Here is a 26,370-nt window from a genome sequence, read left to right as displayed (position 1 = left end):
CGTTGACTTGGGGGCATAGTGCGATGAAGGTGAGACTTTTGCTGAGGACTGAAGGTTTATCATCAGTGAGGGGGAGTTCTGGGGGGGACGGTAAAAACATGACAGGGCTGAGGGCTAGTACCTGGTGTTGAGCTGGATTTGGGAGTGGGGATGGAGACTGTCTCTAAAGTGGGTGTGGTCATGGTATCGTTGGTGACATCACAAAAGGAAGTGATGTAAACTGCAGTGGTTGGGGTGGGGGTGGGTGGTGTGCAGAAGTGGAGACAATAGCCCTCACTGAAATCTCTGTACAAAGTCCAAAAAGAATCATCAAGTCCACCTCATTCATTACGGTGGCCTGTGTATTACTGTTGTTAGGAATGGACAATAAGTGATAGTCTTGCCAGCAGCACCCATATCCTTTGAAAGAATATGTTTTTAAAAACCATCATTATAAAGTGCATTTCACGACAGAGATTGTCACTGACAAGGCTGTCATTTTTCATCCCTGAGGTAGACCTCACAGTTGACTGGGAACATCCTGGTCTCCACAGGATAAAACAAATGTAGGTGGATTGGAGGAGGTGACAATAATATTCACTCGTATTGTATCAGAGCTGAGGGCATGTAACCAGCAGGGAAAGGCTGTTCAGGCTGGTTCTCAGCCCATCACCAGAAAAGTAAAGATTGAAGGGCTGGCCTGATAGAGGTCCTTACAATTCTGATAAGGTTTTGGTATGGTGATTGCAATTTTTTAAGGGGAGTCAGATAATAAATATATAATCCTGGGAAATCAGGGGGAACCTTTTTACCCAGACAGTGGAGAAATATGGAACTCACCTACAGGGAGTAGTCAAGGTGAATGATATCGAGACATTGAAGGGGAAACTGGATAAACACACAAAGGAGAAAGTAACAGAAGGATGTTGTTGATGGGTGAGATGAACAACAGATCAGAGGTTCATATGGAGCATAGACACTGGTACGAAGCAGATGGGCCAAATGGCCTGTTTCAGTGCTGTGTTCTTTGTAATTTCCATCTTATCTCTGCTGATCATCCACTGCGAGTGACAATCCTGTAACCTGAGCTATCCTATGGTGTCAGTGTGAGGCTGTCTGCTCTCTGATCTACAGTTAGTTTGGAGGCTATCTGCACAGAAACACAATGTAGCGCTTGTCCATATGTCAGGGCTGTGCAGGCTCATCTGTCAGTGTCTGTTTCAGTGTGACAAAGGTGTAATTATGGTCTGTGTGTCTGATAACAATCGCTATGGCTGATGTGTTTCACCTGCTTGAAGGTATGTCGTGCAGTCGTGTCTCCCCAGTAACAACGATGCTGTAGATTCTGATGGTAGGTACACCACAGCTTTCTCTTAACAATTAAAATATTATATGCAGTTAATAAAAAAAACACAGAAATCAAATCAATACCCCAGTCAGAGACAAATCTCCACAATTAGAATCCATGGTTTGTAATGTGTTAGCCAATGCATGGAACTTCCTGTTCATCGTTTAGTCAGCCTTTGTGCCACATACCTTGGGGTCTATGTGTTAACAAGGGGATGATTGTAACCCCAACAGTGTTCCTGGCAAGCTACTGTCAGGGATGGATTGGCAGAGTGAGCTGTGTCAGCCTGGTCAATTCTCAGGGATTCACCCTCATGGGCACTGACGTGGAGTGGATGAAGTGTAACCTCACGTTTCTCCGTGACTATAACTTGTTTCAGCCAGGCAGGCTAACCTGCTGACACCACTCAAATTTCCAGCAAATCTCATTGGACTTCATCATTCTCTTACTATGCGCACCCCCCACCCCTTTCTTTTTGATGTAGGTTATTACTATCTTCAGTGAAGATGGAATGAAGAGGTCACTCGAGGTCACAGCTGCAGTGAAAGCTCGGGATGTTTGTCACATTCTGGTCGAGAGGAATCGCTGTCTTGATGAGGATAACTGGACCCTGGTGGAGGCTCACTCTAACATTGCACTCGGTAACCATGACAACAGAATGCTCCTCACTGTCGGCCTTCAACCTCATCCACAACCCTCCCACATCACCCCACACATCCTCAGATTTCTCACCTGCACTTACCTGCTCACCCCACCCCCCTCAGCCCCTCACACACACACACACACACACAGTCATAACACATGGAAACAGACTCTTTGGTTCAACTCAATATTCTAATCTGACCTAGTTCCATTTGCCAGCATTTGGCCCACATCTCTCAAAATCCTTCCGATTCACGTACCCATCCAGATGCCTTTTAAATGTTGTAATTTTACCCACCTCCACCACTTTCTGAGCCAGTGCATTCCATCCATGCACCACCCTCTGAGTGAAAATTTTACCCTTCGGATCCATTTAAATCTTTCCCCTCTAACCTTAAACCTATGCCCTCTAGTGTTGGATTCTCCTACATTAGGAAAAAGACGTTGCCTATTTGCCCTATGCATGCCCCTCATGATGTTATAAACCTGTATAAGGTCACCTCTTAGTCTCTGATTGTCCGGGAAGAAAGTCCCCAGCTTATACAACGTCTCCTTATAACACAAACTCTCCCAGTACCGCCAACATCCTTGTGGATCTTTTTGCACCTTCTCAAGTTTAACAACATTCTTGCTATAGAAGGGTGACCAGATTTGTAGACGGTAGTCTAGATGTAGCCTCACCAAAGTTCTGTTCAGCCACAACATGATGTCCCAACTCAATGTTCTGACCAATAAAGGCAAGCATACCAAACGCCTTCTTCACAATCCTATCTACCTGCACCCTTACGTCTCTTGGTTCAACAATACACCCCAGGGCCCTACCATTAACTGTATAAGTCCTGCCCTGATTAGCTTTTCCAAAATGCAATGCCTCACATTTATCTGAACTAAACTCCATCTACCACTCCTTTTCCCACCTGATCAAGGTTCCATTGTACTCTGAAATAATCTTCTTCACTGTCTACTACACTACCTACTTTGGTGTCAATTGCAAACTTACTAATCTTGCCTCCTATATTCACATCCAAATCATTTATATAAATGACAAAAAGCATTGCACCTCACCTCCCTTGCCCCCATTGTCTCCTCACACCCGTATTAAGTTGTGATTCACTTGAAACAGAAGCAGTGGACAGAGGGTAAACTTAAAGAGGGAATACTTCATTGTGCATCCTGTTAGCTCCATAGTTGGTTTTAACTCTTCCCCCTATGGTGCTGGGTCACTTGATCTGCTCTCTTAAAGGGTCAACATGCACTTAACATAACACCCTTCCCCCTTCATTTCCATACCCCCCTTTCCATTATACATAATCCAACAATTATAACTATTATATAAGCATTGTAACTAACATGTATACGTCATCAGGAATATTTATGAAAAAAGATAGGAAATGAAAATGGCCCTTGCGTAGGTTACCCCTTAGATCCATATCATCCCAATGACATGATCAATCTCTCAGAGATAGTGAGAACTGCAGATGCTGGAGAGTCAGAGTGGATAAAGAGTGGAGCTAGAAAAACCTCAGCAGGTCAAGCCACATTAGAGGAGGGGAGCTGACATTTCAGGTCAGAACCTTTCAGATCATTCTCTCAGGGGAATGGCGGTTTCTCAAGGACTATCGCCTTGTCTCACAAACCTTTTGTAGTGCAGTCTCCCACGCTCACAGAAGCTGCTGTTGTGCCACATCCTCTTTGATTGGCAGTCCTTGCCTTGTGACGCTGCCATTGGCTCCTCCTCAGAAATGGCCAACCCTGGCTCTGAGACACATGACTGGGCAACACCCTGGACCAATGTGGGCTGGCTCACTATTCTGAGGGAGATTCCCAACCCCTCCTTGTTGGCGAGATACAGGGAGGAGCTGGTCTGTGACACTTAATTCTGAGCCAAGATGGTAGAATACTCCTCATTTGAATACCCTCAAGCTTGAGGTTCCTGCCCTTCTGGTCATCTGTCCTTCTTGATTTCACTCTCACCTCTCTGATCTCTTCTGGCTGCAGGGAGTCAAACATGTTCTCAGCTGGCAGTTGAACATTAAGGACACCCAACGAGCACTGGGTCATCTCATATGGCATGTTCCTTTACACGCTGAGGAACGTGTTGAGTTGCCATCTTAATGACCTCTCCCCTTTAAGACCTGCTTCAAGGTTTGTAGAAATCTCTCCATCTGCTGTTTGTCACAGAGTGACACGTAGCCAATCCCACATGGTCCTACTCCATGATTTTCCAGTTACTCTTTGAACTCTTGTGCCATAAACAGTGGACCATGGTCACTTGTTTAGAGTTTCCAATACCGGCAAATATTTCATCCAATCGGTCTACGGATTTTGTTCCACTTGTGTTCTCAGTCAGTTGCTTTTGCAGGAAAGACACAATAGTGATGACCCACCCGACTGAATATCCTGGCATCTAAGATGCTGGGCAATCAGCTTGTGCCAGTCTGGAATTGTGCCCTTAGGGAGTCAGTGTGGCTATGAGTGCACTGCCATTCTTCCCTCTCTCACAAATTCTCCATCTCACAGGATTCCTGTCAGGTTTAGGCTCGGGTCAATCCAAATATTCCTCAACTCAAAATAGATTCTCTGCTCATTTGCATAGAACATAGACTTCATGCTCTCAATTGGTATCAAATGAGGAAATATCTTAAAGCAACAATCTCCTTCCTCTCTACGATACAAACAGATTTGCTCCATTGGTTTCCCATGAGTTTGTCAAATGATTTTCTGCATGAGGCTGTGGGAACACAAACCCTGTACTTATTGAGAAGGTGACCAGGTCCCATGGTGAATAGGAAGTTGTAAACAAAAACAGAAGTTTCTGGAAAAGCTCAGCAGGTCTGGCAGCATCTGTGAAAAGAAATCAGAGTTAACGTTTCGGGCCCAGTTCTGAGGAAGAGTCACTGGACCCAAAAGGTTAACTCTGATATTTCTTCACAGATGCTGCCAGACCTGCTGAGCTTTTCCAGCAATTTCTGTTTTTGTTTCTGATTTACAGCATCTGTAGTTCTTTCTGTTTTTATTTAGAGAAGTTATAAAATGTATTTTGGAGTGCTGATGGTAACTAACCCTCTCCTTACTTTGCTTTGTATAATCAATGTATACAACCTATTTCTGACTTTGTCTCTCAGAGAGGTGCCTGGAGGATCATGAGTCACTGATTGAGGTGCAGCAAACCTGGCTGATTAACAGTGGCAGCAGGTTCATCTTCAGAAAACATTATGCAAAATATGAATTCTTCAGGAATCCCGAGGTAGGATCTGTTTAACTGTTACTGAGATTGGGCTTGTGCATCAGATTGATTCCATACATCAGTGCTCCATTGCTATGGTTACATGACTACATTTATATCATAATTTAAGTAGAATTGTCTCAAGTACTGAATGGAAGTATCAGATATTTCAGCCATTGACAAGTTTATTGTGATCACACTTGATGTATAAAATATCAAAACCTTCTAATTATTCCCCTAAACAATCAAAACTTCAGGAACTTCTGATCAACTCATTAACGGTTTGCATTTGTTCCTCACTTAAGATGGTGCAAATATTTGAAAACAACTTGTCACTAAGTTTGAAAGAAAATCTGACTGAAGTAAATGTGATTTTCTTTCACTGTGTATGTTTGGAAAGGCACAAGGTAATAGAATGGAACAGTATAGCGTGGGAACTGTTCACTTAGAACACAATAAGCTTCACAGACATGGTTAGCTGAACGATTTGTTTCAGAGCTGTGAATTAAAACAAATTATCTTTTGAATTCCCATTAGTTTAAACATCTATCAGATGTGAAAGCTCACTGTATTACACTAACTATACTGTTTACACCAGCTGTAGACCTTACCTGTGTGCTCTGTATATAGCTATACTCCCTCATTACTTGCTGCATACCTTAGCGATATACCTTGTCCATGTGCACAACACAGCAGTTAAATAGCCTATCCACGTGTTGTGTACCCTGACAGCCCAACTATATGTCATCGGAGCTGTTTGCTCCAGCTGTATATATGCCTTGAGAGAGATGAGTCAAGACAGTGACCTAACCATGGACCCTCCAGAATTGGGACTTGGGGGAAGGAGAAATGTCAGAACAAAGAAAATTAAACCAAAAACAGCTACAGATCCAATTTTACTGACCTTTAATTGGACAGAAAATAATTGGATTAAAATATGAAGAGATAATGTACTATTAGTTTCAAAGTTAAAAATCACACAACACCAGGTTATAGTCCAACAGGTTTATTTGGATGTACTAGCTAGCTACCTGATGAAGGAGCAGCGCTGCGAAAGCTGGTATTTCCACATAAACCTGTTGGACTATAACTTGGTATTCGGTGATTTTTAACTTTGTATACCCCAGTCCAACACCGGCATCTCCACGTCATGTTAGTTTAAAGGCAGATAGATTTGCATTGAAAAAGCAATCTCAAAAATTACTACTTTAAATGAATGAGAAGTTTTAAAAAACAATTTAATGTCATGTTTATGTTTCTGAACAGCCATTTTTCCCAGTGCACTTGGTAGCAGGAACTCTGGATGCAAATGCAGGAGTTTCACACTCACAGCTTATACAGGTGAGATACACCCTGACACACTCATAGCTTATACAGGTGAGATGCACACTGACACAGCCACAGCTCACGCAGGTGAGGTACACCCTGACACACTCACAGCTCACACAGGTGAGATACACTCTGACACACTCACAGCTTATACAGGTGAGATAGACACTGACACACAGCTCACACAGGTGAGATACACCCTGACACACTCACAGCTCACACAGGTGAGATACACTCTGACACACTCACAGCTTATTCAGGTGAGATAGACCCTGACACACAGCTCACACAGGTGAGATACACCCTGACACACTCACAGCTCACACACAGGTGAGACACACCCTGACACACTCACAGCACACACAGGTGAGACACATGCTGACACACTCACAGCTCACACAGGTGAGATACACACTGACACTTTCACAGCTCACACAGGTGTGACACACCCTGACACACTCACAGCACACACAGGTGAGATACACTATGACATACTCATAGCTCACACAGGTGAGGTACACCCTGACACACTCACAACTCACACAGGTGAGATACAACCTGACACACTCACAGCTCTCACAGGTGAGATACAACCTGACACTCACAACTCACACAGGTGAGATACAACCTGACACACTCACAGCTCTCACAGGTGAGATACACCCTGACACACTCACAGCACACACAGGTGAGATACACTATGACATACTCACAGCTCACACAGGTGAGGTACACCCTGACACACTCACAGCTCACACAGGTGAGATACACTCTGACACACTCACAGCTTATACAGGTGAGATAGACCCTCACACACAGCTCACACAGGTGAGATACACTCTGACACACTCACAGCTTATACAGGTGAGATAGACCCTCACACACAGCTCACACAGGTGAGATACACCCTGACACACTCACAGCTCACACACAGGTGAGACACACCCTGACACACTCACAGCACACACAGGTGAGACACATGCTGACACACTCACAGCTCACACAGGTGAGATACACACTGACACTTTCACAGCTCACACAGGTGTGACACACCCTGACACACTCACAGCACACACAGGTGAGATACACTATGACATACTCATAGCTCACACAGGTGAGGTACACCCTGACACACTCACAACTCACACAGGTGAGATACAACCTGACACACTCACAGCTCTCACAGGTGAGATACAACCTGACACTCACAACTCACACAGGTGAGATACAACCTGACACACTCACAGCTCTCACAGGTGAGATACACCCTGACACACTCACAGCACACACAGGTGAGATACACTATGACATACTCACAGCTCACACAGGTGAGGTACACCCTGACACACACACAACTCACACAGGTGAGATACAACCTGACACACTCACAGCTCTCACAGGTGAGATTCACTCTGACACACTCACAGCTTATTCAGGTGAGATAGACACTGACACACAGCTCACACAGGTGAGATACACCCTGACACACTCACAGCGACACAGGTGAGATACACTCTGACACACTCACACCACACATAAGTGAGATGCACACTGACACACTCACAGCTCACACAAGTGTGACACAGGCTGACACACTCACAGCTCTCACAGGTGAGATACACGCTGACACACTCACAGCTCACACAGGTGAGGTACACCCTGACACACTCACAACTCACACAGGTGTGACACAGGCTGACACACTCACAGCTCTCACAGGTGAGATACACGCTGACACACTCACAGCTCACACAGGTGAGGTACACCCTGACACACTCACAACTCACACAGGTGTGACACAGGCTGACACACTCACAGCTCTCACAGGTGAGATACACGCTGACACACTCACAGCTCACACAGGTGAGGTACACCCTGACACACTCACAACTCACACAGGTGTGACACAGGCTGACACACTCACAGCTCTCACAGGTGAGATACACGCTGACACACTCACAGCTCACACAGGTGAGGTACACCCTGACACACTCACAACTCACACAGGTGTGACACAGGCTGACACACTCACAGCTCTCACAGGTGAGATACACGCTGACATACTCACAGCTCACATAGGTGAGGTACAACCTGACACACTCACAACTCACACAGGTGAGATACAACCTGACACACTCACAGCTCTCACAGGTGAGATACATGCTGACACACTCACAGCTCACACAGGTGAGGTACACCCTGACACACTCACAGCTCACACAGGTGAGGTACACCCTGACACACTCACAACTCACACAGGTGAGATACAACCTGACACACTCACAGCTCTCACAGGTGAGATACACCCTGACACACTCACAGCACACACAGGTGAGTTACACACTGACACACTCACAGCACACACAGGTGAGTTACACACTGACACACTCACAGCACATACAGGTGAGGTACACCCAAAACCTATGCCCTCTAGTTCTGGACCCCCCACCCCCTCCCCTGGGAAAAGGCTTGTCTGCTTACTGGGATTGCTTAACCCCTTCTATTGCATCATGCATCTGCAGTTTGGTGTGTAAATTGTTCTGTGTTGTTGCTTCCCCAGGTTATCACCTCATTTTTGGGCATGATAGCGCTGTCCTAATTGAACCAGGGTTAATACTCTGATTTGGTGGGAGTGAAAGTGGAGATAATGCTGGTTCATGGGTTATGGATGGAATACAATTTTGCTTCAAATTACCACAGCACCTCATGGACACCCAATTCTGAGCTGCTGGATCTGCTCAAAGTGTCCCTTTTAGCACAATGAGACTGCCACAGAACCCTGGAGGTTATTCTCAGTGTGAAGATTGGACTTTGCCTCCACAATGACTGTGGGTCTGTCCTGCTAGTGAGAGTGGATATACCTAGGGACAATCTGGGTGTTATCTTGGAAGTTGTATCTAAGGACAGGGGTCTCTAAGGAATGATTCCGTGAGTATGACTATGTCAGGCTGTTGCTTGATGAGTCTGTGAGACAGCTCTCCCAATTTTGGCTCAATGTTAGGAATGTAGACTTTGCAGGATTGACAGCGCTGTGTTTGCCATTATAATGTTTGGTGCCTGGGCTGATGCTGAGAGGTCCATCTGGTGTTTCTGATTGATTGGACTGGTCTGAATGGCAGGGTCATGCAGTGAGTTGTGGCGATCACAGATCAAGGTGGTTCTGAATGTAGAAAGGCCCAGAATGATTTGTAGAGGGCTCTTCCCCTGAACGGCTAACATTATCAAAAGGCCTAAGAAGCTTTGTTCAGTTATCAATAATTTAAACAAAACTTTTTCTTTCCTCCAGAATTTTCTCAATGCTCAGAACTGTCCTGAGATTCAGGGGTTTCTCCACATTAAGGATAAAGGAAAGAAAACTTGGAGACGTTTGTATTTCTTCCTGAGGAGATCTGGGCTGTATTACTCCACAAAGGGAATGTCCAAGGTAAGTGCTGACATCAGTTCTGTATTGTGCATTCAGTAACATTCTCCTAGCATATATCTCACCATACGTATATATATCTATATATTATATAAATCATTTCATACATCACAGGAAGGTGTCACATGGTTCTGGTCTATTCAGATTTGCATCAGGTGACACAATTGATTCCTACATTGAGATTAACAAAGACACGGTGTCAAAGCTTTTCATCTCCCGCTCAGAGGGGCAAATACAAGAATATCAAATTGCAAACCAGCTCAATGGTTTCTGTACTGCAGGAAAGTCAACCCTGATTGGCCAAGGCATTCCCATGCAGAAAGGAGTTTGCTCCCCAAGCTCCTGGTTATTTCACAAAAAGTTGGAAACTTGTCATATTTAGCCAGGTAATTCAGCCCCATTACAAACTTGGCTGATTTATAGTAAACCAGTTGTTACATTTTTGTGAAAACCAAAAGAACTATGGGTGCAGTACATTTTTGTATTAGTTTGCTGAACATGGTTATTTCTGGCTAAACCAATATTTTACACCTTTCCCTGATTGTTCTGGAGAAGTGGTGGTCAACTGTCCTTGAGAACCACTGCACTCAATATCGGTCCACCCTATTAAGATGCTGTTAGGGAGGAGTTCCAGGATTTTAACCCAGTGACACAGAAAGAATGATGATATATTTAGAATAGCAATAGAATAGCAATTTATTGTCACTTGTATTTATGAAAATACAGTGAGATTTGTATAAGTTGCCAGAGGATGTGGTGGAGGCTGGTACAATTGCAACATTTAAGAGGCATCTGGATGGGTATATGAATTGGAAGGGTTTGGAGGGATATGGGCCGGGTGCTGGCAGGTGCCACTAGATTGGGTTGGGATATCAGGTCGGCATGGGCGGGTTGGACCGAAGGGTCTGTTTCCATGCTGTACATCTCTAGGACTCTATGATGTAATTTGACACTGTTTTAATTACAGAAATTTTAAAAAGAAATATTTGAGACAAGGTTAGGACAAAGTTCATTTCTTTCTAACCCCCCACCCCATGGCTCCTGGGTTTATGGTGTGGCTCTGGGCTGTTGCTGCTAAAACCATCCATGAAGCAGCCAAAGCAAGGATTTCCAGACCTGACCCACCCTGCTGCCACAGCCAAAACTAACATCAAAGGATCCTACACTGCATCACCACCAAAGCCAGCAGGGACAGATCGGACCCACCAAATTGCCGATGCTGAAGCCATTGTTCAAGCTGTCACCACCTGAAGCCATGGGAAAGGAACCGGAACCAGCCCGCTGCTGCTGTTCTTGGTGCTGTTGAAACTGCCACCCTGCCACCACCAGGAGGATCAGCCCAGACCCACTGACAATGAAACCTTCGATAAAGCCATGGCCACGAAGAATGGACATTGGATCCACCACACTGCCATCACCATCACAGGCCCTCACAGTCACCTTCCTCCACCACACTGCCATCACCATCGCAGGCCCTCACAGTCACCTTCCTCCACCACACTGCCATCACCATCACAGGCCCTCACAGTCACCTTCCTCCACCACACTGCCATCACCATCACAGGCCCTCACAGTCACCTTCCTCCACCACACTGCCATCACCATCGCAGGCCCTCACAGTCACCTTCCTCCACCACACTGCCATCACCACCACAGGCCCTCACAGTCACCTTCCTCCACCACAGCTGCAGAAAAGAAGAAAAGGTAAACTTTGATACAAAAGAGAAATTAAGAAACAAAACAAAAAAAAACAAAGATTAATATGTCCAGCCAGGTGAGCTAGAACCGGAGTGTACAGACACAGAGCTGAAAATGTGTTGCTGGAAAAGCGCAGCAGGTCAGGCAGCATCCAAGGAGCAGGAGAATCGATGTTTCGGGCATCAGCCCTTCTTCAGGAATCCTGAAAACACCTCCTGCTCTGCTGCTGCTGCCATCTTCATATAAATCCAACCCAGGACAGTGTGTAGATTGGAGGGGAGCTTTCAGGTAGTGGTTTTGCCAAACATCTGCAGCCATGTTCCGATCTGGTAGAGGTGGCAGGTTTGGAAGGTGATGTCAAAGAAGGCTGTGTGAGTTACTGTCGTGAATATTGGAGGTAATTACACACTGTTGCCACTGAGCATCGCTAGTGTAGGGAGTAGATGGTGAAAGTGGGGACAGTCAAGTGGGTTGCTTTGTCCTGGATCATGCCAAGTGTTTCGAGTGTTGTGGGAGCCGTACTTATCCAAGCAAGTTGGGATAACTAATAACATTTTTCATTGTGTCTTGTAAATGATATGCAGGCAATGGAAAGACAGGAGATGAGTTAAGCTCTGCAGAATTCCTAGCCTTTGACCTGCTGTTGTAGCCACAGTATTTCTATGGCTAATCCAATTCAGCTTCTGGTTGATGATAACCCCAAGGTTATTGATAAAGGGGAATCAGTGATGGCAATGCCATTGAACATCAAGGAGAGATAGTTAGATTATCTCTTGTTGGAGATGGTCATGCCTGGCAATTGTGCTGTGAAAATGTTAGTTGTCACTCGTCAGCTCAAGCCTGGATGTTGTCCAGGACTCGCTGTAAATAGGCTTGTTCTGCTTCAGTATCTGAGGAGCTGTGAATGGTTCTGAACATTGTGAAATCATTGGCAAATATCCTTACTCTGACCTTATGATGGAGGCAAGGTCATTGTTGAAGCAGCTGAAGATTATTGAGCCTCGAGCACTACTCTGAGAAACTCCTGCAGAGATTACCTGACCTCCAACAGCCACAACCATCTTCCTATAACTCCAAATAATGGAGAGTTTTCCTCCTGATTCCCACTGAACACAGTTTTACTAGGGCTCCTTGATACCAAAAGAGGCCTTGATGTTAAAAGCAGTCACTCTCACCTCACCTCTGCAATTTTATGATGGAACATAGCCATTAATCGGCTGGGCCAGCATTTACTACCCATCCCTGGTTGTCCCTTAAGAAGGTGGGGGTGAGCTGCCTTCTTGAACCACTGCAGTCCATGTAGTATAGGTTGACCCGCAATGCTGTTGGAGAAGGAATTCCAAGATTTTGACCTATTGACAGAATGGCAATATATTTCCAAGATGGTGAGTGGCTTAGAGAGGAACCTTCAGGCTCTGGTGTTCCCGTATATCTGCTGCCCATGTCCTTCTAGATGGTCAAGGTTATGGAAGGTGCTGATTAAGCATCTTACAGATGGTACACACTGCTGCTACTGAGCTTCTACTTACTAAATAATCCTGAATGCCCTGCTACTAATCATTTGCAAATAATCAGTTGAGCCCATAACATTGCTCATTTACATTGCTAGCAGCAACATGCATTCACACATAGAGAGTCATTCTCAGCAAATAAGAGGAATATCTTCAAAGCTTGCATCTTTTTTGAATTGCGCAGGAGCATGGGGAACCTATAGTTTTTCATTGTTCTGTCCATGGCAATTACTGTGCAGATATTGCTCAAGGTTATCATTCATAACCAATTGCATAAGTTTACTTCTACTAAATGTTTATGACATATCATTTTGCTGTTGGATCTGAAGCATTCTCTTACTTAAATTGAAGCGTTAACCACTTTCTCACTGATTAGCTGACCCCATCAGTGTATAATGTCGAAAGAGAAGGGACTTGAACTATCTGTGGCCCGAGAATCTGCCAGTTAAATCCTGAAATTAAAGTTAATGACAGGCTCATACACTAAAGCAGCTTTCAAACATACAGAGGGAACTAAAGGCTAATGTTCCTTTGTGTGTTGTTGTCACAAAACTCTTTAAAGACTTAAAAGTGCATTCAACAACTGAGGTAACAGATTTAGTGTAAAGTCAGGTTTTTGAAGATTGCGAAACTAGTTTGGGGGATTATCAGGTTGTTTGATGTTTTCTGATGCTTGGCAGTCAACATGTAAGAGACTTGGAGGAATTGGAGGGTCAGACACAGACTGACATCATTCAAATGTTGAATTTTTGCAGAATTTCTGCTAATTGAAAATATCAATGAGTAACAGAATTGAGAAGTTGTAAAGCAGAATATTACTAACTGATGTAAAACTGGGGAATGTTGGTATTTGATTTGTAGTTGGATTCCATTTTGAATATTACTTGGATCTGATCAGGGAGGTTTCTCTCTGTCTGTGAGTGACTTAGATCTACCTCTGGTATGTTTCTTCAAAACTGTTTGTATCAAGGTACATTCTGCATTTCTTGGGAAGTTAATCTTTCTCTCTGCTACAGCTCATTCCATCTCTCTTCTCAGACACTTACAGGTGACTACTAACGTCAACTATTACCTTCTTGATTCACATCACAATCTTATTAACATGACCTTTAACCTGGAACCTGAGAGTATTCATTGAGGATCTGGCGTCCTTGTAAATGAAGCACAGAAAGTCAATAGGCAGGTGTAAACAATGAGGAAATCAAATGGTGTGTTAGTCTTTCCAGTTTAGAGATTGAAATAGAAGAGTTTAGAAGTCTCGCTGCAATGAGACATGGCTTTGGTCTCCAGCTGAAAGAAAGTTAGATTTACCTTAGAGACGGTGTAGTTCAGATTCATTAGACCAGTTCCTAGCAAGAAAGGGTTGTCCTCTGAGGAGAGATTGAGTACAGCTATATTTCCAAGAGTTTGGAAGAATGTGAGGAGTTCTCATTAACCGGCATCCATTCTTACGTTTTGACAGGATAGAGAAGGGAAAGTATCTTCCCTAGTGAGGGAGCCTAGATTAAGGAGTTGGCCATTGATGATGGAGATTATTCACTGAAAGGGTTGCACATTTTGGCATTCTATATCCTAGAGAGCTGTAAGAGGTTTACTCAGTCTGTTCAGGTCAGAGATCAACAGAGGTTTGGGTACTGAGGGAATTAAAATTTATGGTGACGATGTGGGTAAGTGAAATAAAGTTGAAGATCAGTTGTGATGTTTGGCAGAGTTGAGTTGAATGTTTAAAATGGTTTGCTTCTGGTACTATTTATTATGTTCCTATGTTCTTATGGTCTTCTGCCAGCATAGGCTATAAACCCTGACAACATTCCAGAAATAGTCCTAAAGACTTGTGTTCCAGAACCAACCCCACCTCTAATCAGCTGTTCCAGGACAGCTGCAAAACTGGCTTTGGGAAACCTCCCAGGTATGTCTTGTCCACAAAAAGCAGGGCAAATCCAAACCAGTCAATTTCTGTCCCAGTTTGCTCTTGATTAACAGCAAAGTGATGGCAGGGTATATTGATTCATTATATTGTTATTTAAGCCAATGCTGCTTTCTGCTCATTGGGATCATCTTGTAGGAAATCTCTTCAGACTCTGGGTCTGCATTTACACTGTTCCTGATGCTATTGGGTCTCATCTCAAAGTGAAGTTCTTCAATGGCTTATATAATACATTGTTTCTTGATTTAAACCTGTGTTGGTAGGTTATCAATTAGAACTCGCAAGAGTAATGTCTAAGAATTCTCTCTTCACATCCTCATTCTAAAGTGGTGTCTTCTCTCTTATTGATGAAGGGCTTAGGCCTGAAATGTCGACTCTCCTGCTCCTTCAGATGCTGCCTGACCTGCTGTACTTTCCAGCACCATGCTCTCGCCTCATCTGTTAGACACCCTTGATTTACATGAATCTCATTGTACTCAATAAACAGTGACATCAAATGACCATTACTTAGCAATAACCTGCTCTCTGACAAGACTACTCAGTACCTGGCCTCATTATAGCCTTGATTAAACATGGACAAAGGAGCTGAGTCCCAGCGGTGAGGTCAGAGTGACTCCTAGCAACATCAAGGCCATATTTCACTGAGTGTGGCATTAAGGAGGCCTGGCAACACTGGAGTCACTGGGAACCAGGGCAATGTTCTTTGTACATTGGAGTCATACCTGACACAAAGGAAGATGGTAGTAGTTATTGGATGTCAGTCATCTCAGTCCAAGGACATCTTGACCAGAGGTCCCCAGGGTAGTGCCCTAGACTCAGCCATTTTGAGCTGTATATTGCTAAACGTATATACACTTTGTCTTGCATCCATCAGGACTTTTCAGAAGAATACCATTCAGGGGGAAACTGTCCTTTATACTGCACAAGAGGAGAGTATGGATTAATTTGTAAGTGGACTCTGATTGACAGAGGCATTGTCATAGAGAGTCCACTTGTGAATGATGATGGACAGTTAACTGTCAGGCTTTGTTTACATTTTAAACCAGGCAGGTTGACTCTGGTGTGAGGATGAGAGAAAGCCTTCAGATGGTGGCATTCTTGTATATTTGTTGCCTTCATCCTTCTGGATGGTAGAGGTCAGGGGTTTAAAAGGGGTTGTTGAAAAAAGCTTGGCAAATTGTTGCAGTGAACTAGAATTATAAAGTTAAAAAGCCTGTATTTTTTACAGCCTTCTCAATTTGTTCTGTCATATCCAAATATTTGTCCCTATATCCTACACACCCTTTACAATCATACCCTTTTTTTCTCTCATTCTTTCCACCATGATGTATCTCACCACGTTTCTGTGAGTTATATCTCAGCTGTGTTTTTCTTATCCATTTCCCCATTTTATCTTTTCCTGAGGTCTGTTACTATCCTCTTCACTCCATTTCAGAGCTTTGTGTTCCCTTTGAAATTATATTGTGTATCAAACAGAGGCTTTGGATTTATTTCCAAAAGAGCAGAATCCTGAGGCACGACCCCCCCCCCCAACAAACCTCCCTGCAGTCTGAATACGCTCCCCCCCCAAAAAACCTCCCTGCAGTCTGAATACGTCCCCCCCTCCCACAAACCTCCCTGCAGTCTGAATACGTCCCCCCTCCAAAAACCTCCCTGCAGTCTGAATACGCCCCCCCCAACAAACCTCTCTGCAGTCTGAATACGTCACCCCCTCCCACAAACTTCCCTGCAGTCTGAATACGTCCCCCCCTCCCACAAACCTCCCTGCAGTCTGAATACGTCCCCCCTCCCACAAACCTCCCTGCAGTCTGAATATGTCCCCCCTCCCCCCCCTCCCACAAACCTCCCTGCAGTCTGAATACGCCCCCCCTCCCACAAACCTCCCTGCAGTCTGAATATGTCCCCCCCCTCCTCCCACAAACCTCCCTGCAGTCTGAATACGTCCCCCCTCCCCCCCTCCCACAAACCTCCCTGCAGTCTGAATACGTCCCCCCCTCCCACAAACCTCCCTGCAGTCTGAATACGTTCCCCCCCCCACAAACCTCCCTGCAGTCTGAATACGTCCCCCCCTCCCACAAACCTCCCTGCAGTCTGAATACGCCCCCCCCCCCCCCCCCCCCACAAACCTCCCTGCAGTCTGAATACCACTGCTCACTCCAGCTCTCTGCTTCAGGCCCTTGCTTCAGTTCCCTCTCCAGCTGTTACAGGCCCTTTCATTCCCAAGTGTTTCGTTTATTCTGTCAGAAATAAGGAATGGAGTGCAAAGTAAGTACAGTAGAAGAAAGGGGCAGATGTTATCAGTGAGCATTCAACCTTCCCTTTGTCCTGTTTGAATCAGGAGAAACTGTTCCCAGTGGCAGGATTGTTGGCAACCAGGAGACACAGATTTGGAGAGAGAGAGAGAGAGACATAGTGAGAAGATGAGGAGAATGCTTTTCCCTTAGTGATGTGTTATGATCTGGAACACACTGGGTTGTGGTTGACGTCAATTCAGATTTAACGTTCAAGACAGAATTGGGTGAATGCAGCCTAGTCCCACTCTCCCTTTGCTGGGAGTGTCTGGGATGGTGATTGAACCAATACCTTCAGGCACAGAGGCACAAATGGAACCACAGATCACACTTGCATCAGCGGCCATGTGAGACAGACTAACTTACACGTCTACCTCTGCCTATTCCATTCTGGTCCTGCTTGAACCTGGAGGCTGCCCAGTGTCTCAATGATTCATCACCTCTGCCAGCTCCTGTAAAATAAACTGGACTGAAGCAATGTCAGTGCTCAGTGCACCTGGAATTACCTTGAGTAGATTTTCCTGCACTAGGTGAGATACCTGCCCTCTGAGGTTGGTGTGAATAAGTCATGGCATCAGTTCAACTTGACCAGTTCCCTCAGCAGTTTTGAGCCTGTGGAGCTTCCAAGCCAGGGGAGGTTGGATGGAAATCTAGTTGGAGGCTGTTAGAATTGAAAAGGTTTAAGCTATCAGAATTGTGAAAGGTTCATGCCAGAGGACTTGGAAAGAAATTACAAAACTGTCTGCAATCCAAAGGAAATATTAATTATTTAAAAATAGCTAAGATCCCAGAGATCCTTCCCTGGGATAGAATCTCCCTAACTGATAGTATTGGAACAGATTGAAACTTTGTTTTGATGTTTAAAGTTTAAGATCTTTCTGTCTTCTTTATATAGCTTTTGTTTGTTCACTTCTTCTTTTGTGTAATAAACATGTTCTTGGACAATATCTACAGCCATGAGTGAATATATTTCAGTAACTAATCACCACAGTAACCAACTGCAAAAATTAAACATATGATCTATGTAGCCAGGTTTCATTTTGAGTATTAATATTTGCTGGGATCATAAGACTACATTTCAGAAATTACCTATTTGACTGGAAAGGACTTCAGGACATTCAGTGAAGTGGAAGATACTGAAGAAGTAGTCTTTCTTTGCAATGCAGTTGTGCCAGCTCCCTATCCTTATATTCCTATCCTTCTTCTGCTTTATTTGCCAGGAACCGAGGCACCTTCAGTATTTTGCTGATGTGAATGAAAGTAACATTTACACGGTAACAAACAGAAAGATGTACAACACACCAACAGATTTTGGATTCTGCATAAAGGTAGAACAGAGTATTGTGTGTGTGTGTGTCTGTGTGTCTAGCTGTGAGTGTGTGTCTGTGTAATTCAGATATTAACCACCAGGTGGTAGGATTTACTACAGTTTTCATGTGAATGCACTTTGGGTATCGACAACTGCTGCCACCGTGACATTGACCGCCTCAACCTGTCCACCCCTCTCCCCCACTCCAACCTCTCACCCTCACAAACCACAACCATCCAATCCCTCTGCTCCAACCCTAACCTCACCATCAAACCAGCAGACAGGGTAGGGAGGTTGGGGGGAGAACGCAGAGCAGTGGTAGTTTGGCACACTGACCTCTACATTGTCAAAGTCAGGCACCAACTCACGGACACCTCCTCCTACTGCCCCCTAGACTACAACCTCACCTTCCATTACCAAACCATTATCTCCCAGCTCATCCACAACCTCATCACCTCAGGGGATCTCCAACCTCATACTCCCGGAACCTCACACCATCCGGTTCTATGTCCTACCCAAAATTCACAAACCTGACTGCCTCGGTTGACCCATTGTCTCCGCCTGCTCCTGCCCCACTGAATATATCTCCTCATATCCTGACACCGTCCTGTCCCCCTTGGTCCAGGAACTCTCCACATACATTCAGGACACCACCCACGCCCTTCTCCTCCTCCATGGCATTAGTTTCCCCGGCCCCCAACACCTTATCTTCACCATGGACATCCAGTCCCTGTACATATCCATCCAGCATGGGGGAGGCCTCCAAGCCCTCCATTTCTTCCTCTCCCAATGACCCAACTAGTACCCTTCCACCAACACATTCATTCGATTGGCAGAACTGATCCTCACCCTCAACAACTTCTCCTTTGAATCCTCCCACTTCCTTCAGACCAAAGGGGTAGCCACGGGCGCCTGCATGGGCCCAGCTATGCCTGTCTCCTTGTCGGGTATGTGGAATAATCCATCTTCCATAGTCACACCAGCACCATTCCCCACCTTTTCCTCCGCTACATTGATGACTGTATCGGCGTCACCTCGTAAGGAGGTAGAACAATTCATCAACTTCACAAACACCTTCCACCCTGACCTCAAATTCACCTGGGCCATTTCGGAGACTCCCTCCCCTTCCTAAACCCCTCCATCTCCATCTCCGGTGACTGACCCAACACGGACATCTATGTCAAACCCACCGACTCCCTTGGCTACCTGGACCGCACCTGCTGTCATATCTCCCTCCCTGTAAAAATGCTATCCCTTACTCCCAATTCCTTCACCTCCGCCACACCTGCTCCCAGGAGGGGCAATTTGACTCCAGAACATTCCAGATAGCCTCCTATTTCACAGACCACAATTTCCCCTCCCACAATGCCATCCATCATATCTCCTCCATTCCACACCTCTGCCCTTGAACCCCACCCCTCCAACCGCAACAAGAACAGAACCCCCCCCCCCCCCCCGCCCCCGCTCCTCACCTTCCACCACACCAACATCCGGATATATCATATCGTTCTCTGCCATTTCCCCCACCTACAGTCAGAACCCACCACCAGAGATATATTTCCCTCCCCACCTCTAGCAACATTCCGCAGAGACCATTCCCTCCGTTTGTGTGTGTATGTGTGTGTGTGTGTGTGTCTATGTCTCTGTGTGTGTGTGTGTGTGTGTATGTGTGTGTGTGTGTGTGTGTCTATGTCTCTCTGTCTGTGTCTGTCAATCCTCACCATCAGTCCTGTTCCCAGTTGTAGGCCCTCAGTCCTGAGCCTGGCTATTCCATCTTGGAACAGGTTGCACTACACCACCCACTGTAGACTAGGTCTCAGTACGGCCCATCGAAAACTGCCCCTCGATCCAGGCCACACACTCACAACTCAAATTTGCGTTATCTTACCCTCAAAAAAGCAACATCTTGACCCACACCATCCTCTTCAATATTTGCCACGCTCCCCCGCCGACCCTAAGTGCACATTCCCAATCCCACTGAGCTCCTCCTTCCAAACTCACTGCCACAGTTTACTGCGTTCCAGCTCCCTCACCCTGTCAGTCAGTAACCTCTCTCCTCAGGCTGTATCTCCTGATGATGATGTTCTTCCCATCAATAGTTTCACAGGTCGGATAATGGTCGGAGTGATCTGGGAGTGCTGTGCTCGGATGATGAGCAAAGTCGCACGTGTTGGATGACAGCATTCCGCCTCTTTAAGGTTTGTCTGACCAATGAGTACATTTCGGATGAAGACCAGGTGTGTGTGAGGGTGGCACACCTGTCTCGGCCTGAGGCATTAATGATCATGATGATGTTTCTGGGAGAATCTGAGGATGTGGTGAGGGACCGCAGTGCACCGTGCAGGAGCACCTCCTGACAGTCCTGCTGGTTTTCACTGCCTTTTCCCATCCCAACCACCCCCTCCAGCAGAAATTAGGATTTCACTCCCCATAACCTCAGGTCTCAGGAACTAAACTGGAAACTGGTGTCAAGAGGAAGCATGTGTATTTTTAATGGAGTAAGAGGAGGGAACTGGGATTAATTAGATGAGGAGTGAGAGGATGGATTGAATAGCCTCTGACTGTGCAGGCTGATGTTGGGATCTCCCCCAGATAGACCTGTGTGAATTTTGCTGGGATTCTCTGTGATAACAATCTCTTTGTTCTGTAGCTGGGTGAGCAACTCTGTCTCAACTATCAGATAATGCAGCAAAAGAAGAAACCGCAATCCTGGATCCAGCCATCCATCATGGTGAGTGTGTGTCCACATTCTCCCACACCCCCCTCCTGCCCCCACATCACCCCCATCCCACATCCCCATCCCCTCCATTACCACACACCCTACTCCCACATCCTCCAATCCTCTCCTGCCCCCATTCCACACCCCCACATCAATCCCATCCCCTCCCTCCCCCATTCTCCCACCTTCTCTTGCCCCCGTCCCCTCAATTCACTCCTAACACCATCCCCCCAATTCCCCTCCTGCCCCATTTCCCCTGGCCAATCCCCTCCTTCCACCTGTCCATCCTCTCCTTCCCCCATCTTTTTCTGCTCCCCTCCCAATCCCCTTCTTCCCCCTCTCCCATCTTCGAGACCACTCCAAGACCCAGTGCCCCTGAATCCAAGACACAATCAATCCTGTCAACACACCAACTGATTATTTAATAATTTCCAGAATCATTTAATTATTGAGAAACCATTTTCTGTTTTCATGCTTTCTCAGTTTCACTTCTGACAGTTGTGTGAAATTGACGGAACATCACGTTTTGCATTTATTTCAGAAATGACGGGTATTTTGAAATTTCTCTGACCTCAGCAGGTTTCTCACCAACATTAATCCTTCATTTCATTTCACTCAAAAGGCAAACAGCAGCTGCTGTACATTTAGTGAACCCACACTGACCAGCCACAAGGTCTCAGTCCATCTGATGTAGTTCCATGTGAGGCTGGGGATGGGTTTGAAGTTGGGCAGCTGTATTTGAGGGGGTGCCACTGGGCTGGATTAGGAAGTGGAAACTGACTGTTGAGTCCTCCTGGAATGAGTGAGTGGGCAAGTGAGAGAGGGAGTACGTGAGTATGTGGGTGAGTATGTGTGTGTGAATCAGGGGATGAGGAATGCAATAAGGATGGCAGAAAACCACAGAAATAGGATTCTCTGTGATGCTTCCCTAGTGGATTAACCTGTCAATTCACTCTGTGGAGACAGTCTACAGCCAGAGCACCAAACGGCAGGCTTCAGGAGTAAATGAGGCTATGTCAGGTGGGCTTGGGATAAATCAGCAGGTAAATCAGATGTGGATTAAACAAAGGTGTAAACTTAATGGGGAGATGGCAAATCAAGTGGAGGGGTTTCAAACAGAGGTGTTATTCTTTAGGGGTGAATGAAGAGCTGTTTGTGCTATCGCCAATGCTTAAGGGCGCTGGGAAACTCTGGGGACAGGGTTCATTTCTTGTGACAATTCCTTATTACACTGCACACACAACGAGTGTCTGTGGAAATGTTTGAAGTGGTGCAATAAGTGAACATCTTCTCCATACATGTAACTGACTATGTTCCCATTCATCACCTTCATCACAGACAAATGTTTCGGAGAGTTGCCTGGTTCCTATGGATTTCTCGGGATGTACAGGGCGAGTGATTCAGAACCCGAAAGAAGCTTCATCAGTGGCGGAGGAGGAAGCTCAGGCTTGGAGGGTATGGATCCCAATCACAGGGACTTTGCAGGTTGCTCAGATGTTTGACAGAGAATTCTGACAGGGAGAAAGAGCAGTTCATGTAATCAACCATTAGCACACAGATTGAGGCCATCCATCCTTTAAAGATCTATCCAATTAGTCCCAGACCTTTCTCCTCTCTCTTTCCCCATAACCTTGTTTAAAATTGTTTCAGCTACACCTTACATTTATAAAGCAGCTTTAATAAAGTAACCTGTCACAAGTCACCTACATAGGATCAATTATCAATGAAGAATTGACACCAGCTCACTTAAAGAGATGTTAACACAGGGTGACCTGAAACCCCAGTGAGAAGATCAGTTGTTTTTAAGTGGGGCCTGTGGCCATCTGCAGCAAGACTTGGACCATATCCAGACTTAAGTTGATATGTAGCAAGTAACAGTTGTGCTACACAAGTGTCACACAAAGATCATTTCCACCAGGAATGAATCCTTGAGATTCAATGGGATTGCCATCATAGAATCCTACATCATCAACATTGCTATTGACCAGAACAGAACTAAATCTGAGCAAGTCAGAGATTTGGAATTCTACAGCAAGTAACTCACCTCCTGCCTCTCCAAAACCTGTCTGCTATCTGCAAGGCACACGTCACATATGTGAAGATGTACTGTCTACTAGTCTAGATGAGTACAGTTCCAGTAGATGAGTACAGTTCCAGTAGATGAGTATAGTTCCAGTAGATGAGTACAGTTCCAGTAGATGAGTACAGTTCCAGGAGCACTCCATCATCCAGAACTGGCTTCATTGCCACCAACTCCACCCCTTTCAATATTCACTTCCTTCACTGTTGATGCACAGTGGCAGCAGAGTGTACAAGATGCAAAGCAGAAATTCATCACAGCTCCTGAGGCAGTTCCTTCCTTACCCGTGACCATTTCTATCTAGAAGGACAAGAGCAGCAGACATACGGGAACATCGCCACCCACAAGTTCCCTTCCAAATCACTCACCGTTCTGTTTGTTCACAGTTGTTGATTCAAGGTTTTTGGAACTTAGATCCTATCACATCCACACAGGAGTGGGCTACTTGGGCTGTTCGGCCTGCTCCATCACTCAGTAAGAGTGGGCCTGATCTGGTTCTCATCTCAGCTCCAGTTGTCAGCCTGCTCCCCATAATTCTCTACTCCCTTATCACCCTCAGCTTGGAATAACTTTAAAAACTCAGTCGCCAAGCTCTAATGAACCTTTGATAGAAAGAAAATCTTCTCAACTCTGTCTGAGAAAGGAGACTTCTTATTCTGAATCTGTGTCCTCCAGTTTTAGTCTCTCCCAAAAGTGGAAACATCGTCTAGTGTCCACCCTGCCCATTCCCTTCAAGATCTTATCTACTTCAATAAGATCACCTCTCATTCTTCTAAACTCCAACAGATATAGGCAGCAACTGTTCAACCTGCCTTCATAACATAACCCGCCCCTTCCCAGGAATGAGGGTGGAGCATTGTGAGTCTGCCTACAGCACGTGGGCAGCAGCAGTACAAGAAAGTAGCTCACCTTCTCAAGGGCAACTAGGGACAGGCAATAAATGTGTCCCCAGCCAATGATGCGCACATTTCATGGATGTATAAAAAATTGTTAGCAATAACTTTTCCAAGGAAAGAGGCATAAAGGTTTGGAGAGGGAATTCCAAATCCAGGTCCCAGGCAAGAACAGCTGCCAGTTTTATAAGGATCAAAATTGGGGATGTGTAATGGCCAGGTTTGGAGAAATTCAGAGATCTCAAAGGGTTGTGGAATTGGAGAAGGTTGGTGTGAGGCTATGGAGATATTCAGAAATGACGATGGGAATTTTACAATTTGGAGTGCTGCCAGATGAATCCATGCAGGTCAGTGAGCACAATGGGTACATATGCGCTGATTTGTTCAGGTGCAGCGGCAGCGCTTTGGATGAGCTGAGATTTACAGAGGATCAAAGCTGCATATTGGAGTATGGAGCCTACAGTTAAGGGATGAATGAGGATTTCAGTAGCAGCTGGGTAAAGGAGAGGAGCTGATAGAGGAGGATGGTGTGGTCAACTTTGTCAAAGACTGCAAACAAGACAAGGAGTACGTCAAACACACCACTTTCACTGAGGATTTCACCTAAGACTTTGATTCATTTAATTTAGTGATCGTCAAGGGGCATTGTGGACCAGATTTTATCAGCATTAGAAACAGTGGCCCCATATCTACATACTTAGCTGATCACAAATGGGGAGAGTTGAGAAGGTATATGTATGGGAATCAGGTTGGACTGGGATAGAGTTCACCTTATAAACTCTGTATCTGAACTCCCAGAGGGAGAGTCAGTGCTCAGGTGGGCATGATTCAATGTGAACACACCCTGAACTCTCTCCACTTTTCTCTATTATTTCAGGCTGGGACTTCCCAAGTCAAAATTAAATGCTGCAGATATCAGGCAGTAACTGAAAGTGAGACTGGCAGTGTTATACTGCATCAATATACAGAACTAACACTGATCCAACTGTGCTTATACTGCATAATACAGAGTAATTCTGACCCCAGTGAGGTTACACAGTGTTTATTACAGAATTACATTGATCCAAGTCAAATTTTATACGTATATGCAAGCCTAAACTGTCCAGCCCATCCTTATCCCAGGAATCAGTCAGGTGAAATTTCTCTGCATTTTCTAATGTGTTTATGTTCTTTCTTAAGTTAAGAGACAAAAACTTTTCCCAGTACTCCAGAAATGGTCTCACCAATTCGCTGCACACTTGTAACAAAATATATTGACTGAGGTAGATTGGGAAAATACATTAAAGGCACGACTGTACATATTGGACAATGGGTTGTCTTTAAGAAATATGACCCATAGCAATTATACATTCCTTTATGGTGCAAAAACTCAATAGGTCAGTCAATTCTGGTGTCAAAGATGCATGAAAAATTACAAAAAAGCCTTACAAAAAAAGTTTATAAGACTGTCAGAAAAAAGTGGATAAAGTGTTAGAATACAGCAAAAGTGAATGAAGAAACTGTGATAGGGTTAGAGTTAGGAAAGGGAGAAAAGAATATGAATAATAATAGCAAAAGACATAAAAAGAGCTGGAAAAGCATGTACAGCTTTTTAAATTCATTTTATGGGATGTGGACGTCACTGGCATTTATTGCCCATCCCTAGTTCCCCCTTGAGAAGGTGGGGGTGAGCTGTCTTCTTGAACCACTGCAGTCCACCTGCTGTAGGTTGACCCACAAAGCCCTTAGGGAGGGAATTCCAGGATTTTGACCCAATGACAATGAAGGAACAGTGATATATTTCTAAGTCAGGACGGTGAGTGACTTGGAGGGGAACTTGAAGGTGGTGGTGTTCCCATGTATCTGCTGCCCTTGTGTTTCTAGATGGAATGGTCATGGGTTTGGATGGTGCTGTCTGAGGATGTTTGGTGAGTTTCTGCAGTGCATCTTGTAGATGGGACACACTGCTGTTACCGAGCATCGGTGGTGGAGGGAATGGATGCTTGTGGATGTGGTGC

At 45.2% G+C, this 26,370-nt stretch overlaps 1 protein-coding gene across 1 annotated transcript in view; it reads left to right on the top strand.

The window, feature by feature from the left end:
* The window catches only part of LOC140465622 (growth factor receptor-bound protein 7-like), a 182,920-nt gene that overhangs the window by 111,461 nt on the left and 45,089 nt on the right, over nt 1–26,370 (top strand). Inside the window, exons 5-12 of the mRNA XM_072561177.1 lie at nt 1,812–1,968; nt 5,095–5,216; nt 6,462–6,536; nt 9,811–9,948; nt 18,593–18,700; nt 20,781–20,879; nt 21,332–21,412; nt 22,739–22,855. Coding sequence (XP_072417278.1) covers nt 1,812–1,968; nt 5,095–5,216; nt 6,462–6,536; nt 9,811–9,948; nt 18,593–18,700; nt 20,781–20,879; nt 21,332–21,412; nt 22,739–22,855 — 897 coding nt within the window. The remainder of the gene's footprint in view (nt 1–1,811; nt 1,969–5,094; nt 5,217–6,461; nt 6,537–9,810; nt 9,949–18,592; nt 18,701–20,780; nt 20,880–21,331; nt 21,413–22,738; nt 22,856–26,370) is intronic.

The sequence above is a fragment of the Chiloscyllium punctatum genome, chromosome 42 (assembly GCF_047496795.1).
Source record: "Chiloscyllium punctatum isolate Juve2018m chromosome 42, sChiPun1.3, whole genome shotgun sequence".
Taxonomy (NCBI): domain Eukaryota; kingdom Metazoa; phylum Chordata; class Chondrichthyes; order Orectolobiformes; family Hemiscylliidae; genus Chiloscyllium; species Chiloscyllium punctatum.
This window is presented reverse-complemented; position numbering and strand designations above follow the sequence as displayed.